The sequence below is a fragment of the Monopterus albus genome, unplaced genomic scaffold (assembly GCF_001952655.1).
Source record: "Monopterus albus unplaced genomic scaffold, M_albus_1.0 scaffold141.1, whole genome shotgun sequence".
Classification (NCBI taxonomy): domain Eukaryota; kingdom Metazoa; phylum Chordata; class Actinopteri; order Synbranchiformes; family Synbranchidae; genus Monopterus; species Monopterus albus.
The window spans coordinates 548,699-566,958 of record NW_018128021.1 but is presented as its reverse complement, the minus strand read 5'-3'; the positions used below and the strand labels follow the sequence as shown (position 1 = coordinate 566,958).

The 18,260-nt window shown below is 42.4% G+C and overlaps 1 protein-coding gene across 1 annotated transcript in view; it reads right to left on the bottom strand.

Moving 5' to 3' along the window:
* Positions 1 to 152: 152 nt before the first annotated feature.
* Positions 153 to 18,260, bottom strand: part of aqr (aquarius intron-binding spliceosomal factor) — a 47,331-nt gene continuing 29,223 nt past the window's right edge. The window contains exons 27-35 of the mRNA XM_020614011.1: positions 17,615 to 17,815; positions 15,593 to 15,730; positions 15,416 to 15,487; positions 14,248 to 14,435; positions 13,966 to 14,137; positions 7,628 to 7,713; positions 4,532 to 4,706; positions 3,252 to 3,362; positions 153 to 612 (exon numbers count right to left, since the gene is read on the bottom strand). Coding sequence (XP_020469667.1) covers positions 352 to 612; positions 3,252 to 3,362; positions 4,532 to 4,706; positions 7,628 to 7,713; positions 13,966 to 14,137; positions 14,248 to 14,435; positions 15,416 to 15,487; positions 15,593 to 15,730; positions 17,615 to 17,815 — 1,404 coding nt within the window. The 3' untranslated portion in view covers positions 153 to 351. The remainder of the gene's footprint in view (positions 613 to 3,251; positions 3,363 to 4,531; positions 4,707 to 7,627; positions 7,714 to 13,965; positions 14,138 to 14,247; positions 14,436 to 15,415; positions 15,488 to 15,592; positions 15,731 to 17,614; positions 17,816 to 18,260) is intronic.

Sequence of the window (18,260 nt, the reverse complement as noted above, 5' to 3'; positions counted from 1 at the left end):
GGAGGGAAGCAGATGAATGGATGGAAGTATCATGACAGATTTTGACAAGGCATAACCATGTTGACTATACACCGTATCCATCTGTAAAGAGTGTGTGAGCTGTACATTAGATCTCTGTGATAGGTGCATATAGAGAAAAATGTCACTGAAAATGAAATATTTCACTTTTTTAAAAGATTTGAGGTTACAAAATCAAATGTTCAAGACAAGAAAAATGAATAACACGTTATCTCTTCAGTAGAAAACAAATACAATATCACTGAGTCCACACTAAGCTTTTCTTAAGGGACAGTCCTTGGCCACCTCCAAAACTAAAGCTTGAATTAGGCACTAGTCCCAGATGAGGATGCACTATTGCTCTGGCTCCTCCCCGCTATCCTCCCCATCGCTGTCACTGTCTCTACCGGGGTGCTCTGGCATCTTAGAGTGATCCACTGTTTCCTCCTTCTCACTGGTGCTGTCCAAGGTGGCCTCTGAGCTTCCCTCTCCTCCTGGGTTTTCCTGCTCCATGGGGGTTTCTTCCTGCGATTCCCCACAGCTAGCTGGCACTTTCTCAACCGCATTATCTGTCTTGGTTTGTTGTGGAGGCAGAGCCAGTTTCTGTTCTTGCTGCTAAGAAGCCAAAGGAAAGGAAAACAATCATGTGTATTTCCACCTGGGTTTTTTTTTTAGGTCTGTGGCGCATCAAGCAGACGGCCAGCCATTGACCATTGTTGGGCCATCGGTGAGTTTCTTTCATCTCTGGGCAAAGAAACGCCAAGCCAACATCAATGAACTAGCAGCAACAAAGGCCAACTATTGCATCACCTTCATCAGGACCAAAATGTGGTATGTTAATACACTGCAAAGATACAGCCAACAGCCACCTACCATGTACGTTTTTACACCTGTGTGAGAGAAATAACTCTTCATACCAGCGGGCGGCGGTAGTCTGTTTTTGTCATTCAACTTGATAAAGAGGAAGCACTAGGACTGTGGATATACAAACTGTAAACAGTGCACCGCTCGCTCACTACAGATGGCACTGACGCTGTCAGCCTTTGGTCTCTTGGAACTGTTCTCCTTTGGTCCATTGATTCGCTGAGCTTAACAGCCAATCAGAGTGGTCTTTCTCACTGATGGGGTCTGCCACCAATTCAACATGCTGAATTGGCCGAAAAGCCACTGACAAGCTCCAACTACTGACAACGGTGCATCACACACATCACGAGGGTGCTAGACACTGACAGCAGCTTTGTGGCAAATCAGTGCACGAGAAGAGAAGGGTTCAGGAAAGCCCCTTGAGTCCATCAGTGTAGTAACTGATTTCACCCATTTACTCTACTTATTTTCCACCTCCACAACCTCCTTTCTTGTTGTACAACCAAAAGACCAACTTCTTATCAGACATGTTCTCAATGAGAAGTGGCTATAAACTCTGTGGTGAGCGAGAGCTGCTTTGATTACAGTTTGTATATCCACAGTCCGAGGTCTTCCTCTTTCACTTTCTGAAAGACAAATACAGATGCCTGCTGCTATGGAGAGACAATTCCTCTCATGCAGGTGCAGAACATACATGAAGAAGAAGCAGCTTTATTTTATTGTCATTGTAGCACATACAACTAAATTTTGTTTGGAGCCAAGGGGCCCCGGGTCGCTGTGCGCATACGCACCGCCATCATGGGCAACTTGGGGGTTTAGTGTCTTGCCCAAGGACACTTCAACATGTGGACTGCAGGCACCAAGATTTGAACCTTCAACCTTCTGGTTGGGAGGCAACTGCTCTCCCCACTGCACCACTGTTGGCTAGGTGGCTGTAGTCCTTGTGGTGTGTTCCAAGTGCTACATTTTGGCACCGATGTAAGGGAACGCAACAGTCCACCTTCATTGCTGCTAGCTCTGCTTGTTGTCTCTGCCTCAAAACTATAGACCAAACATATCAAATCTTGATGCTTTCTACTGGGATAAATTCTATGCTTAGGGATCTAGTTTAGATACCAAGATAAAAAAGGTGTCACTCTTTTACTCCCTCAGTTATGTCATAAACCTCTTTTAGTGAGCACAGAAGACAATGTACAGTTTAGTACAATTACCTGGTTATATACATGAATTGGTCATAAAATGTGATCCGATCTTCATTTAAGTCACAAATATACAGACAAACAAAAGCTAATACCACACAACCAATTATAATTTTTCCTGTCTTCGTTGAACCCAGCTCTTAAACATTTAAAGTGCTGAAGGAAAAAGTGACCCCTTGGATTTAATAACTGGTTAAAGCTCCTTTGGCAGTAATAACAGACATGTGCTTCCTGTAGCGGTGGGTCAGACCTGCATAATGTACAATAGGGATTTTGGAGCATTCTTCCCTGACTGGGGAACCAGTCACAACCCAGACCTCAACCCAGTAGAGATGCTGTGGAACAACCTCAAAAAGCTGTTCACACCAGACATCCTAGGAATATGGCTGGGCTGGAGCAGATCTGTGAAGAAGAATAGTCCAAAATTTCTCCTGTACATTATGCAGGTCTGACCCGACGTTACTACTGCTGGAGGAGCTTCGACCAGTTATTAAATCCAAGGGATCCCTTACGTTTTCCACCAGCACTTTAAATGTTTAAGGGCTGGGTTCAATCTTCTTCTACTTTCAGGGAGCCACAGCGGATCATCAGTTGCCACCCAGCTGACGATGCACCCTTCTGGATGAAGTCTAATTTAGAGCCGCCAATCAACCTAACCTGCGTGTCTTTGGACTGTGTGAGGAAACTGGAGCACCCGGAGAAAAGCCACGCAGGAACAGAGCGAACACACTCCACACAGATAGGCACCGGGTCAGCCAGGGCACGAACCCGGAACCTTCCCACTGTGAGGCAACAGCGCTAACCACAATGGCTGGGTTAAAAAAAAAAACATGAAAATGATACATCTTTGTGTGGTATCAGCTTAAAGCACATTGTTTGTCTATATTTGTGACTTAGATGAAGATCAGAACACATCTTATGACCAAATCATGTATAAAGCCAGGTAATTCCAAAAGGTTCACTTACTTTTTCTTGCCGCTATATGCACAATTGAAACAATACGAACTCTACACTTGGGATACTTGGCTTATGGCCTGTTCGTTCTCCAGATGGAACTACAATAGTTCTGTCATCAATTTACTATGCTCAGGTGTACTATAGAAGTTTATATTCCTAGGAGACAGCTGGTTGTTTTCAGCGATGCAGCACTACATCCTGATAAATACAATAATAAAAAGTGTCAGTTTTTACCTGTCTGTACTTCAGAGAGGTCTGCATCATGTGCATGTACATATTATACACCAGGGTGGCCATCTCAGGCATGTCCTTAACAATTTGGTCTTGTTGTCCAGAGGCATCTCTCTGAGGGGAAAAAACAAGCATCAGTAAGAGAAAGATTATTTTGAATCCATGATATCTGAAAAGAATAATAAAGAAGCATTGTAGTTGTCCTGTCAGCGGTCATTGTACAAATCACCTGCCCACTGCTGCCTCCAGTGATCACTGCTCACATACTGTCAAAAGGACTGAAAACAGCTTTTGTAATTTGACAATGTTAATATTCAGAAAGACGTTTACAGCCTAAAGTGAAGAGTGCAGCAAGCAGAATGTTCAGTCAACTGGGCTGTTACCTCAGAAATACAGGGGTTATGCTTACGGAGGCCGTTTGGGCATCATGTCCAAGTTAATCACTGATGGCTTCAGCACTCTAAAAATTAACTATGCATGTTTTTTTTTTGCTATAAAACTCTCAGGGCATCAGTGTGTTTCCCACTGACTGTGTGTGATTAGACAGGTTTTACCATCTGTCCATTACAATGCAATAGTAAATGTACATATATCCATATGGAGCATTAAGGGGGGTTGTGTAACTGGTTCTGAATCAGTACTGTTAAGTAGCCCATGACAGTTCCAGTCAGGTGTTGCAAGACAAATTCTAACTTTTAATCTGCATCTGCTTGTAAGCAGCATGGGTTTACTGACTCCAGATAGATGGGCTAAGCAGGGGACGCATGTGTGTGCCCAAAAGAGCTGTCCCCTGTGGGAAAGAACATTCTACAATCACAGGAAGTGTCACAGGCTACGAGGTATTTTAGACACCCCTGTTGCCACAAATGGCAGCCAGCGAGACACAGTGACCAGATACAAGTTGTCTCATTCTGGCCTGGTAGGACTAGGGAGAGTGGTTTAGCCTTCTGACCTCTGGAGGTTAATTATAGCCAGGCCCCTGTTTCCCATGCTGTCAACAAACCGAGGATTCTGCATAAAGCTGCAGTAAGTCTAGGGACCTTGTGAGGACCAAGGGGAACTAAGATGCTATTCAAAATATAGAAATGGGATCAAACAGAGTGGGGGGCTGTGGCTGCAATGATGCAGTGAGATGCTACAGATTACAGCAGTTTTATGAAAAAGGGCACTGTGTGCTATCAGCTATCCAAGGGCAGTATCAGCAAATCTGGAGCTTTGGTACTTCATAATCACTCAAATTCAACAGAGTAGAAGAGTGAATGAATACATGTGGATCTACATACGGGCTGTTCCTGGCTGTAGTACTCATGTGGCCTGATGTGCAGCTGCAGTGGTCTGGCAGTGAGTTGGTTGAAGGCAGGAGTCAGCTCAAAGCAGTTCTGGAACAGCGACACCCGGGCAAAGATGTACAAACCCAGTCTGGCTCTCGACATGGCCACCACCAGACGCCTCACATCTCTGTGGGGTGACAGGAAAAAAAAGTTGAAAACTGGTTTGACACAAGGGGGAAAATAAAGAGAAGTGTCAGGGTTGAGGGAAGGAAGCATGAAAGAGGAAGAAATCATATATAGGGGCATAAATCTACACTATGGGACGAAAGCATTTTGGCTTATTAAACCACAAGAAGTCTTTGGCTTATGCAAGCAGCTCTGGTGATACTGAAAACAGTGTTTAATTTGATGTAGAACAATCTGTCACATGACCATACCTGCATGAATGCACTTCAAAATACACATTAACACAAAGTACACACATGCAAATGCAGCCAGAAATGGGATACAGAGTACACTTGAGGACATCATTAGAATAAGAGGATTAACCCTTACAGTAAGCATGATGCGTTGAATTAATATGTAGAGGGGGAAAGGGCTTATGTAAAGAGATGAAGGGGTTATGAGTGAGCTAATATGTGCAACCTATAGATTAGATTATAGATTCCTCGTGTGTCCAACACACCTGGCCAGTAAAGCAGATTCTGATTACAGTGAACATTATTATGATTACTAAACAAAAGAGTGCACATGGTACAAAATAAAACATGAAACAACATTTCCACAGAGACAAAGTACAGCAGCCTTCAAACCAATGAGCACGGAGCTTTAGGAGAGATGAACCAGTCATGAAGCATGACAGCCTGTGGACATGGCACTATAGACACATGCCCACCTGGGTTGTGTGGTGACACTGCAGAGCAAAATGAACGAGCACTGGTTGTGTGTTTGTGTTCGGAGTGCATCAGGATTTGCGCTACCCTGTCAGAGTGTGCCTGTCAGCAGAAATGCTTCTGCTGTCAAAGCAAGGGTCAGCTTGTCATATGGTCAGCTGCATCCCCTGTGGTTGTCATGGCAGTGGATTGCCATGATGAGAGATGCACAAAAGAAGAGGAGGAAGCTTGTAAAGTAAAAGTCAAGCACACCAGTGATCCCAGCATACAGAAAAACATTTCCAATGAATCACTGCTTTTCCAACCGCCCATTCAAAAGTGTCAGGGACACGACACTAAGAATGGGTGACACAGATAAGAATGGGCCGGTTCCAGGTTGATAAAATGCCTGGGTTTGTTAAGCTCAGCAGCCCAACGAATCAGTTGTCAAATCTTTCATTCACAAAAACATCAGCAAAAGACAATAAACAAGTGATATCTTGGCAATGCCATTGTTAACAACAAACACAGTGGACCAGTTTAGGACTTGGACACACCAAGATGACATCAAAGAACTAGCAGTGGTAAAGGCCAACTGTTGTGTCACCTTTGTTGGGCCCAAAATGTGACCGTTGAACACACCACAAAGACTACAGCCAACTATCAACTAGCACGTACGTTCTGCATGAGAAATAACTCCATATCAGCAGGGAGTGGTAGTCTGTCATTCAAAAAGGGAATGAGGAAGACCTAGACTGAATCTGAGCCAAATATACAAACGGTAAACAAAGCAGCTCTCGCTTACCACAGATGGTGGATTCTAATTAAGAATACGTTTGAAAAGAAGCTGCTCGCAAATGGCACTGGCGTTGTCAGCCCTTAGTCTTTTGACTGTAGAAGAAGAAAGTCACAGGCCTTAAGCATTCCAAAATCAACAAAGCAACAGCAAAATGTAATATTTGTGAAAAACAAGGAATGGATGGTTGGAATGAAAGAAGTGAGCTTATCAGACCTCTGGTTCCTTGATAAAAGTCCTTATCCAGGAATAGAAACTACAATACTGTTCTACCTCCCTACAATGAAAAGCTGCAACTGTAGCACACATTGCAATGCTGACAAATTTGACAGCCAGCCCACATGGTGTAGGCTGAGAACATGCACAAGTCGGGGTGTTATATCCAGTGCAAGACAAGATCAAATGAATGATACTGAGAGGAGCATGGATGCTGCCAGCAGGATAAACTACCACTTTCCGTGGCTCGCTGCACTTCTTATTCCCCGCAACATCAATTCATTACTGTATCTCTACAATGAGAAAAGAACACAATAGTTTTAAATGCTTTTTCTGCCAACTAAAAATGACTGTGCCTAAGGCTGTGCTGTAAGGAGGGGGCATCTATTTAGTTCCAAACAGAATAACTTATTATACACACTGCGGTTCTAATTTGCAGACTGTCAACTGTAAGAGCGAGTGAATGCACCGGCAGTACAACTGTGAGCAACACAGTTCCAACAGCAGCTGTATATCACAGCCAGAGGCCAGCATGTCGAGCTTAACCACCGTGGAAGACTTCAGCCTCCATTGTCTGGTATTAAAACAATACAGCACATTAAAAGAAAGACCTCATCAGAATCTTATGGCAGCCATGGAGCGAAAGGCCGTTTCACTACAAATCAATGTAGTGAAATGAGGAAGGAGGTGGCAGAGAGAGGAGGCAGCAGACAGATAAGGAGATGGAGCTGGAGATTATGAAGAAAGGCCAACAAGGGAGTATGACTGAGCAGACAGCAATGGGACGTGGAATGAAAATATATAAAACCTACTGCTGCAGTTTGGTTAGCTATCGGGCCTCTTAATGACTGTTATATTATTTGCCTTTGATCAGAGCAGAGCTCTTTGTTTGATATTCTCAACCCAATCATCAGAGCACAATAGCTTCTCTTAACCAGGACAAAAAGTACAGTCAGCTCCACAGACATGCTCTTGTCCTAAAGCGCACTCTGTGCCTTAAATTAAGCTCTTTTCCTTTAGCAAAGTTCAGTGAGTAGTTCCACATGCCAAAAAAGAGAAAGCCTCAGAGGGGCTGTCTCATGAGAGTTAAGTGCCTACATTTCTGCAGTATAGTTGAACCTTAGGTGTAGTGCCCAGTACACACGTATATCTGTAGCAGAATAGCTCAAGGTGTCTACTTTGGGTGAGAAAGGTTTTCTGCTTGGCATGCATTAAAGTAATTACCTCAGGTGTCCCACAGCTTTGGTGCGGACCAGTGACAGGATGATGTAGTCGTTCTGCTGACCCTGGAACCTGTCCACTGTTGTCACCTGCATGGACACACAACCACATTCACTAGTGAAAATACACACACACACACACACTCAATACACATAAATATCAAAGATATGCTAACTAAGCTATGGCAGCTGATGTAAACTGCAAAGTAAATGAGTATGCATCTAAGGTACGCGGAGTGATTTAGTGAAAATGTTCAGAAACATGAGTGAGACTGCTTTTTTTGAGAGGAGAAAGCTGAGCGACAGTGCCTATGTTTATTTGTTATTGCTGTGGGCCACAGGGGCAGTCAGCGTGGCTAATACGGCTTAGAGGGCATTTGCTATCACTATCCTGGGCCCGTGAGATTCGGGGCCATGTTACTTGACTGGATCAGAGATTATTTCAGGAGACAGAATGGAGGAGAAGTGGTGCTCTGCTGAATTTGTTTTTCAAAGCAAAAGGAAACATATCAGTCAACCTTCTTTTATACCCTGGTAATACTGTCTTGCTGAAAAATGTACTTAACTGTGAACATGAAGAACAGCGCTGCATTTTGATTTGGCCCGTGCTGTCACCCCTCATATTATAAAGACAACATACTGCACTTGACTTGATACAAATCACAAAGCTAAGATGCCATCCAGTAAAAACTGAGCTCATAATTCAGATTACTAGCTCTTTATGTCATGCAGCCTATGTCATCAGTATCTGTGGCCAACATCAGTGCTGAACAACATATTAATGGACTACAAGTTATATACAATCATTCAATAACTCATTCTTTAGATCCATATTTGAGGGGGTCTTGCCTTTCATCAAGAATAATCTAACCAATGTCCTGTAGTCAGCTATCATTTTTTAGTTAATATAGCTTCAGTGATCTTGGAGCTCCCTTTGTTTAAAAAAGACAAAAAAAGAGTGCAAAGGGGCTAATGAGGTAGTAGACCAATATTTATTTTGGTCTTCCTGTTGCCATATAGCACAGGTGCAGCACCAGAGGCAACAATATGTTGGCTTTATAACAGCATGAGTTGTCAAGGGCTGCATGTTCAAGTAAAATGTTTAATGCTCAAGTCAAACAGCCATGTAAATGTATGGGCATGTAAATGTCCACACAACTGTGGTGGGGCAGTCCAGCAGTTCCTTTGTTGAAGTAGGCTATGACTGTGGACTTCAGAGGCTATAACTGCATGGTTTTAACTGTAACAGTGCACTTGTTTTGCTGAGAAAGGGAGCTTAAGAGGAGCTATTCTCAGCCCACAAACACTGACACTGAAGCCCAGACAGAGAATCTCCCCAAGGTGTTGTATTTTGCATGCTGTTTAGTTATTTATGAGAAATCTTAGAGAGGTCATGTCATTGTGGTACATGCATGTCTGGATACAAGGAAGCACACAAACACACACAAAATGTGATTTGAGCCATATATTTGTGCACATACACATGCATTTGTTTTCATTCCTTGTGGGGACTCTACACTGCCTTAATTTAATTTACTGGAGACATAAAGCACCCTAACCTAACCTTGACTAGCTGGTGCTAACTGGCCTTCTTCTCTGTCTAATTAAAGTCATTACAGTAAAGTGGGCTGGCTGTTGACATTTGCTTGGTTTTAGCCGTTATGACACACTGTCAGACACACCGTGGACCCAGCGCTCAATGCCACGACCTTTCAGCTGCTCTGAATTTTCCCACAAGAGCCCCTCTCATGTCACCCTTGCCATATTATTGCTGGGCATGCATACTGACTGAGGCCACAAGCACACAGAATGACACTTTGTGTGTTAACTTTGCAGGACATTTAACATGACCAGGCAAGCTGTCAGAACAGGGATCACTCTTGAAAGCAACAAGCCAGAGCTGCTTAGCAAAAACAGAAACACAACAACAGGGGGAGCGTTTCACACTCCAATGCTGCAGGTGTACATTTCCGATGAAAAGCGGTTATCCACTTCCTGTCTGCTTGTTAGACACTTAATTATTAGCTGCAATTTTTGTTTCATACATTACAGAGTAAATGTGGTGATATTCTGTGTTTTTATTACTGTTGAATATTCTATGAAGACCAAAATCAACAGATCCTACAAACAAAGGCTGATACACCCAAAGTGCCACAGACCTCTACTCTGTTGAAACACTGGGTGCACACTAGGTGACAGCTTCTTTCATTAGTACTATCAGTGGTCATTTGAATTGATCCCAAATACTCAGTACGGTGCCAGATGTGTATTTATCCATGGCTGAAAATAGCCTCACAAAACTAGGAAATCATTTTTGGAGCAAGTCTGCAAAAAAAACGGCTGTGCCCAGCTTATGAAATTGTTGAACCTTTAAAAGAAAAATCATAGTATACTGCATCTGTGTGACCCATTGTTTCAAAATGGGCCTTCATTAGTACATCTGTGTGACCCATTGTTTCAAAATGTGCCTTCATTAGTAACAAACTATCATAGTCACAATGTACTGAGAGAAGAGGTGACATATTGCCGATTTTGGTCTTTTTTGACAAGAAAAATACAGACTAACACTGGCTTATCTTTTCCACAAAATTCCCAAAAGATGTATAAAGAGAATTTAGGCTTGTATATGATTAGCATGACCAAATGACACCGCTAACATACTGCTGGAAACATCCTCTGTCATATAGATATATAATTGGCCAATGGGGAGAACCACAAGTTGACCACCTGTCACTATGGCACGATGACACTCAGAATGACTGGAAATATATTATTGTCACTCCTATCTTGCAGCTTTCTCTGGAATGCCTAAATAATCTGTGACATTGCTAAGTCTGTAAAAGGTTTACAGAATAAAAACCAAAGAAAGGTGAGAGAAAGGTGGGTAGGCAAAAAGGATGAGGACAGAAAAGCATAACCCGAGGCTGGCGGGTATAAAGCATTTAGCAGTACAAACAGAACAGGGATGAAAAACTGTGCCAGCAGGTTGCTGACTTAACACGGTGTAAAAGAAGGAAAAGAAGAAGAGGAGTTCAGGGCAAACAACTTGGGCTGGATGAAGACAACCACCTTCAGGGATGAACACAGCACAGTTTACACCCACTCTTCAACCATCCATTCTCATTGGAAATAATTTCCTAAAACACGCACACTCTTACACACAGCTCAGTGAGTGTTTCACACCCTTAACCTGAACTCACCCTTACCTTAAACCAAGATGTCACTAATGATTTACATGGTCAGCCTCCTTGTGCCGAGTCAACGCGATGTGAGTGTGTAAAGAGGTTTTGGTCTTCACAATGAGAGTGAAAACACACACACACACACACACACACACACACTGCTAGAAACCAGAGGATAAATTGGACACTAGAGAAGCAATCCAGCGCATGTTGAATGGCTGCCACAGCTGAACAAACACTGCATTAAACCCTGCTTTACACTCACAGAAACTTTACACTCATCACACACATAGATTTCACAGTACAAAGGTCTGCTCCTGTTTCCTTGGTTCATTTGCTAAAGCACTTTACATATTTAGGCTCAACACATTGATAGTTATGGTTCATAAGGATAAGATGCTTATTTAAATTCACATTTTCTTCTGTTTGAAAATGTCTCTTCTCCGCTACTATGCTTATTAGTCTAAGCTATTCTGTCCATAAGCCGTATTTTAAATTGCACACAATGGCATGGTAGGGTTGACTCTCAGGGAGTTTAGATTTATAGGTCTTGCTTCAGTGTGCAACCCTCTCTCACCTTCTGTCTCTTCCACCCTCGCCAGTCCTCATATAGCCTCAAGCCAGTGGCTCAAACTTCACTGAGTCTCTGGGTCTGGCCTTGTTGCTATGGTTACCGAGTTCTCTGGGGTGTTAGGGCATTAGATCTCATTAATGATTTTTATTCACATGAGGGAGACTAAGTTGGAAATGCCAACCAGATGTTTACTTAGATATTAGGCCTGTGGTTGGACATTTACATACACCTTGGCAAGTGTGCGTAAATGCAAAGGCCAACACTGCATGTATCACTCACTCGCTTTACAAATCAACAAACTCCTCAGTATGTGCACCCTTGTTGGTCATACTTTACGTCAGACACTGTTCCAACATCATGTTCCACCAGGAAATAGAACACATTATATTAAGGAAGTATACTGTAGACACCACTTCATTCAATATTTCATATCAAGATAGTTCCAATAAATCCCTAATTTCTGGATGGAGGTTGTTTTACAGTTTGGTTGCAGAAAAAAAGATAATGAGAAGAATTAACATGTAAAAGTTGCCAAGGTGTATGTAAATGTCCAACCACAGGCCTAATATCTAAGTAGACATCTGGTTGGCATTTCCAACTTAGTCTCCCTCATGTGAATAAAAATCATTAATGAGATCTAATGCCCTAACACCCCAGAGAACTCGGTAACCATAGCAACAAGGCCAGACCCAGAGACTCAGTGAAGTTTGAGCCACTGGCTTGAGGCTATATGAGGACTGGCGAGGGTGGAAGAGACAGAAGGTGAGAGAGGGTTGCACACTGAAGCAAGACCTATAAATCTAAACTCCCTGAGAGTCAACCCTACCATGCCATTGTGTGCAATTTAAAATACGGCTTATGGACAGAATAGCTTAGACTAATAAGCATAGTAGCGGAGAAGAGACATTTTCAAACAGAAGAAAATGTGAATTTAAATAAGCATCTTATCCTTATGAACCATAACTATCAATGTGTTGAGCCTAAATATGTAAAGTGCTTTAGCAAATGAACCAAGGAAACAGGAGCAGACCTTTGTACTGTGAAATCTATGTGTGTGATGAGTGTAAAGTTTCTGTGAGTGTAAAGCAGGGTTTAATGCAGTGTTTGTTCAGCTGTGGCAGCCATTCAACATGCGCTGGATTGCTTCTCTAGTGTCCAATTTATCCTCTGGTTTCTAGCAGTGTGTGTGTGTGTGTGTGTGTGTGTGTGTGTGTGTTTTCACTCTCATTGTGAAGACCAAAACCTCTTTACACACTCACATCGCGTTGACTCGGCACAAGGAGGCTGACCATGTAAATCATTAGTGACATCTTGGTTTAAGGTAAGGGTGAGTTCAGGTTAAGGGGAGGATAAGGGTTAGTCAAATAATGGTTATGGATCGGGTTTTGGTAATTCTCCAGGAAATGAATACAAGTCAGTGTAAAGTCACCACAAGCCATGAAAAACTTGTCAGTGAGTGAGTGATGATGGCGATCCCCTTGAGGAGCCTGGAAATGGAAACAGGCAAACAGAGCTGAGCTTCATGTGACCAAGTGCCTCAGGAAGAGCACATGGTCTGCATTTAAGAACAAAAAGAAGCTTCTGCAAATGGAAAATGTCCAACGCTGCACTAACATTCAGGAAGCACTTATGTGTTCACTGGCCACCCAGCTTATAACCAAATCAGTGTCTCAGCTGATTTATTTTTGTCTCATTTTTTTTAATAATCAGACAAATGACTTTTTACCTGACAAACTGCTGCTGGCTTTATTATGACTGTAGTCCTGGAAACAGCTTTTCTGTCCCGCAGGACCACTAAATACCATTAAATAATATGGCTAAAGTAACTGGTTTTGTATGTTTTACTGTTACTGTATATTTGACAACAACATTTGCTCTCCTGTGCTGATGAACTTTTTTTTCCCACACCACTACCATCTGCCTACACACAATCCCGAGTGTTTCAGCAATGTCATGATGAAACACAATCTGGCTCCTGGTATGGAGGACGAACACTGGCCTGTCCTGGGCAGCCAGTATTAGCTGCAGCCTAAGCAGAGTTATGACTATATCAGATGGACTCTGTTGACTAACTGAATCTCTACAATTTAAAAATGAATGAAGTGCAGTAAAACAACCACCTGAGAGGAAATGTAGGTTATGGAGGAACATGGTTCTTTGCTCTGGTGGAACTAAGTGTGCATGAGTGTGTAAAGAGGTTATAAATTGAGCTTGAAAATTGCCACATGTCTAATATGATGTACTGCTGTTTCCACATTGTGTACACATGTGCTACAGGTATGCTGAATACTGATGTTATATATTGGGTGTTCACAGTTCTCCAAATTGCATATGCACATTGGTCTGTGTGGCTTCGTGCTGTAGGAATGAGGGTCTTTACATTTGAAAGCATTTCTCTCCTTAATTTCAGCTAGTTTTGACCACACATTAGCTCTTTAATTGATTTTTATGTTGCTTTGGTTGTAGTCTTAAGTGATGTTATTGTCGTGGATTTCTAAAGTAGAATATATTTGCACTCACAGCTCTCTTAATACAAATAACGGTTGTGCTATGTGTGTATTGTATACCGTGGCATGTACCACTGACCTGGTAAAAGTAAGGATTGGGCTCAGATTCTCCCACTCCATTGAAGTCTTCCACATTAATTAGCTGGAAGTCAAATGTTAGGCCAGGGTTGGGCACCTGGAACTCTGGCAGTTGCTGGACATGAGGCAGGTTCCCCAGGTGTTTGTAGCGCCAGTTGTACAGGTTACACAGGCTGTGGGACAGGGAGACAGAACCACAAGTCACATTGCCGTTACTGCATCATTTGTAAAACTAAGTCTGTCAAAACAGATTGTAGCATTGTGTTCTGTCAGGGTGACACACCTTGCTCGTGCACGGCCCTGTGCATCCAGATCTATGGTGGGCACTCCTAGACGCACAAATCGGGTGAAGAGAGACTGCTCCATGTTGGAGTACTTCTGGAAGGCCATGTTCTTAATAACCGGAGGCAGCTGGTGATGGTCTCCAATCATGATCCAACGCTTCAGCCTGCTGTAGCCATCCTCCGGGTTCTGTAGAGAGAAAGAGAGAAAAAGGAGAAAAGACATAACACCACCTGTCACAGGGAATGTTTAAACTCAAATATAGAGGTCTATATTAGAGTAAAATAGAACTTTCACAGTTAGTTAATTAGATTTCCTTTGTAGTTATCAAAATAAAAGTCATGACCTATCAGTACATTACATGTAGCTCTTTGAATTAAAATCTAACATGTAAAGTCTAAAGGCAGAGACACACCAAGCCGACGGCCGGCTGTCGGTTTCACATTGGCTTGGTGTGTCCCTGCCCTAACCTACATATTTACATGTGTAATCTCAACTCACTACAACTACCCCGTTGTCTGCCTTTATCTAATGATGCTTTTGCCATTATGATAGTGTATCTGAAAGCAGATCTTGAGCAGACAAACACAATGTCCAGTGGGCAGTGAAGCATGAACAGCCAATACAGCCTGTATTTTATTTATGTCTTTGTCATGCTGCCAGATTTCACTAATTAGGATGTTAAGATGTTAGACAAATCTGAGCTCAAGCTTTGTAAACAAGAGCTTATTTTATCCCTGAAATCACAGATAAGGGTTGAATGACAGCTGGATAATGAAAGAGAAGTGAAGGTGATGGTCAGTATAACATACGGGCAGAAGGCTCAGACTGTGGCTCACTAGAGAGGCGAGGTAAAAAGAAGCTCTGGTGAGGTGGTTTGATGGACTGACGTGCTTAATGATCTCATCTGTCAATAGACATTAGCACTATCACGGACAATTAGGTGCAACTACCAAAGACAAGCTAATTTACTATGTTTGGAGACCATCCGTTAAGCCTTAACAGAGAAAGTTAGGCTAAAGAACAGACGTGGAGTTAATGATTAAAGTCCACTTGATGTGGGAACTTATGGTAGTACTTAAGCACGGCAGTTCATTTTCAGGCAGGGCATAGCTGAAGTCGTCGTACATTAAAGTTTAACTTTTAGGACATAAACAGGGCAAGGTTACCTGTAACAACAGAGGGATGAAGGTCTCAATCTCCAAAATCTGAGCAGCTTCTTCCATCAGGATGTTGTCATACTAATAAAGAAAATGAGCAATTTAATAAAAATACTTAAAAGTACCTGCAGTAAATACAAGTTTAACTAAGCTGTGAAGTCTTTGTGTCAGCTGACAAAAATCTACCTTAAATCCCAGTTCCACCAGGTCGTGACGTTTGAGTGCAGCGTGTGTACAGGTCATAGCAATGATTTTGGCTTCCTTCACTAGCAGATACTTGGAGCGGTCCAGGCCACTTCTCAGCAGCTCAAAGGCCCTAAATTCCTTTTAGGATATAAAAGCAGTTTTGTTTTTAATTTTCTCACTCTGAGGTTGTGAGCAGAAAGTTTAATGGTCATTGGAAGACAACAGTGAAAACCTGATGGATGATTAATGAGAAAGAAATTGGATATGGACATTATCTAAAGTGAAATAACATCTTCAGTGGAAAAAAGGGAGGTGCATTTCAATATTCTGAAACACAGCAAATACATGAGTGTGTCTACCAACATTCAAATAAATAGCTCTAACAGATCCAATTGTCACAACCTTTGATTACTTGGAAATGACCTTAGGTTGAGGAGCATTTTACCACAGATGTTCTTACATGGCTTATTCTTGAATGGAAATGTTAGCACCAGTTTTTACCAAAAGTGAAAAAAACAAACATAACAAATACATAAAAACAAAACAAAACAAAACAAAAAAACCCCACTACTCAGTTCAGTGCAGATATTGTGAAAACCACACTGTCAGGCAAGCAGAGAGGGGGAAGTAAGCATGCTATTTTCAGCTTGCCACACTAGCTGTGAAGCAGCAAGGAAGGGAGAGAAGGAGGGAGAACTGGAGAAGCGGACTCACACGGCACTGGGGTATAAATATTTGATGTGTTACTATTTTAGCACTAATATTAAACCAATGAAAACATGCAATATTGATGAGATCTATTTTTAACTCCCATGGCTCCAGAGTGATTAAAGGGTGAACTCAAGATGGTAAAGATTCACAGACAATAAGAAGAGAGAGTGAAAAATTATAAACAAAAAGTAGTCAACAGTGGCACAGATGCGATGGGGCTGCAGAGGACGAAACAGGAGATGTCCATTGAGGAGGAACCTAGGAGTCACACTGTGTCCCTGCTTGTCTAGCATTCTCAGGACATGCCTATGACAGCTCAGTCCAAACTGCTTTTACATTTGAAAAGGCAGACAGATGAGCAAATTCAGCAAGATGTTGCTTCCGCTACCCTGCACCACAGACAGCGATACCTATTAATGGGTATACCGATTTCACTGCAGCATGGGTGAGGCTGAGGGAGGAGGGAGAGGTGCTGCGATGCAGTGATACAGAGGCCAGCCAGATAAATCAAGGTCACCACGTGTTAGGATATTACCCTCCAGCAAATAACTTCTTTATTGCTTTTTGGAGACCTTGGTGTTCCCATAAATCTGAAATGCTATTGTTATACCTATTGAAGTAATCGATGGGTTGAGAGGAATGATAACACACCTTCAGCTGTGAGTGTGAAGTGTGAAAAAGAACGAGTAAAAAAGATGAGCAGTAATAGCTGCCGTCATGTTGTCGTGCTGTTCATCTTTTCAAAGGTGTCAGTCAGCAAACGTGCCAATGGTTATACAATAAAGGCACAGTTATGTATCTTATATAATGATTCATTATCAAGTCACATAAAGAAACAGGTGATGACTAAAGCTCAGAGATGCAAAAGTGACAGAAGTGCTACTCATCAGCAGACACCATCAGTGTCTGATCATTCGCCGTTCATCTATACAACTTATCAGTATGGTGGTAAGGAAGGCACAGTTACACGTGCATGAGGGAATGTAAAACACCTGGACACACAGCTGGCAAACAGCCTGTGAGCAACATCAAGTATAGCTGACATAGTCTGGGTGTGTGTTTGAGTCAAAGAAGAAAAGCACTTTAGTTCAGTACCTCATTGTGAGGACACTTCAGCCTTGTGAAAAGTCTTTGAGAGTTAAGACTTGGTGTAAGGGTTAAGATTAGGGAAAAGGTTGGTGCTAGGCATTTGGTTGTGATGCTTAAATTTAGGCTAAGGGGCTGGGGAATTCATTATGTCAAGTGAGTGACCTCACAAAGAAGGACTAATGTGTGCATACTTTATATGTGGTGTGTGAGTCACCTTCTTACCTCCAGTTGGGTAAATATTTTCTTGATGTGGCGGTAGCAGCCCTCTGCAATGTCCATGTCCTCTTCATAAGACCGTCCCTTGAACACAGGCTGGGGGGCGTTGGAGAAGTACTTGTAGTGTGTAGCTACAGCCGCCACCTCCACTTTCCTGCCCTGCTTAGGCCCAACTTTGCTCATGTACTCTTCCCAGCGAGATATCACCTATAATGGGGAGGGAGAACAGTCACAAACCGCTCTCTGAATGCAGCCCAACAGTGACACTGCATGTTTGGTGTATAGCTGAGAATCCCTGTGGCTTGTAAGCATTTGGGTTCTATGCGTTTTGTGACAAAACACAAATACAAAACTGACCCAAGATTTTCTGGCACTAAGTCTATAAAAGGTGGAGTGGATTGGTATGCATGGCTCATAGTTTTTGTACAATTATTTGACAAAGCTTCTGAAACATTGCAAGGGAGAGCAGACGTTTACTGCTCCTTTTGTCTGTTCTACAATTTTTCACATCTTCTACATTTTCAAGTCTTTGAACAAATTCTACAACTATTAAAATGCCTCCAAGAGGGAAAAGAGCTAATAAATCAGAAGCGAACGAGGATGTTGAGGCAGAAGAGGATTATATTTCAGCGGCGCAAGTAACAGAGATGTT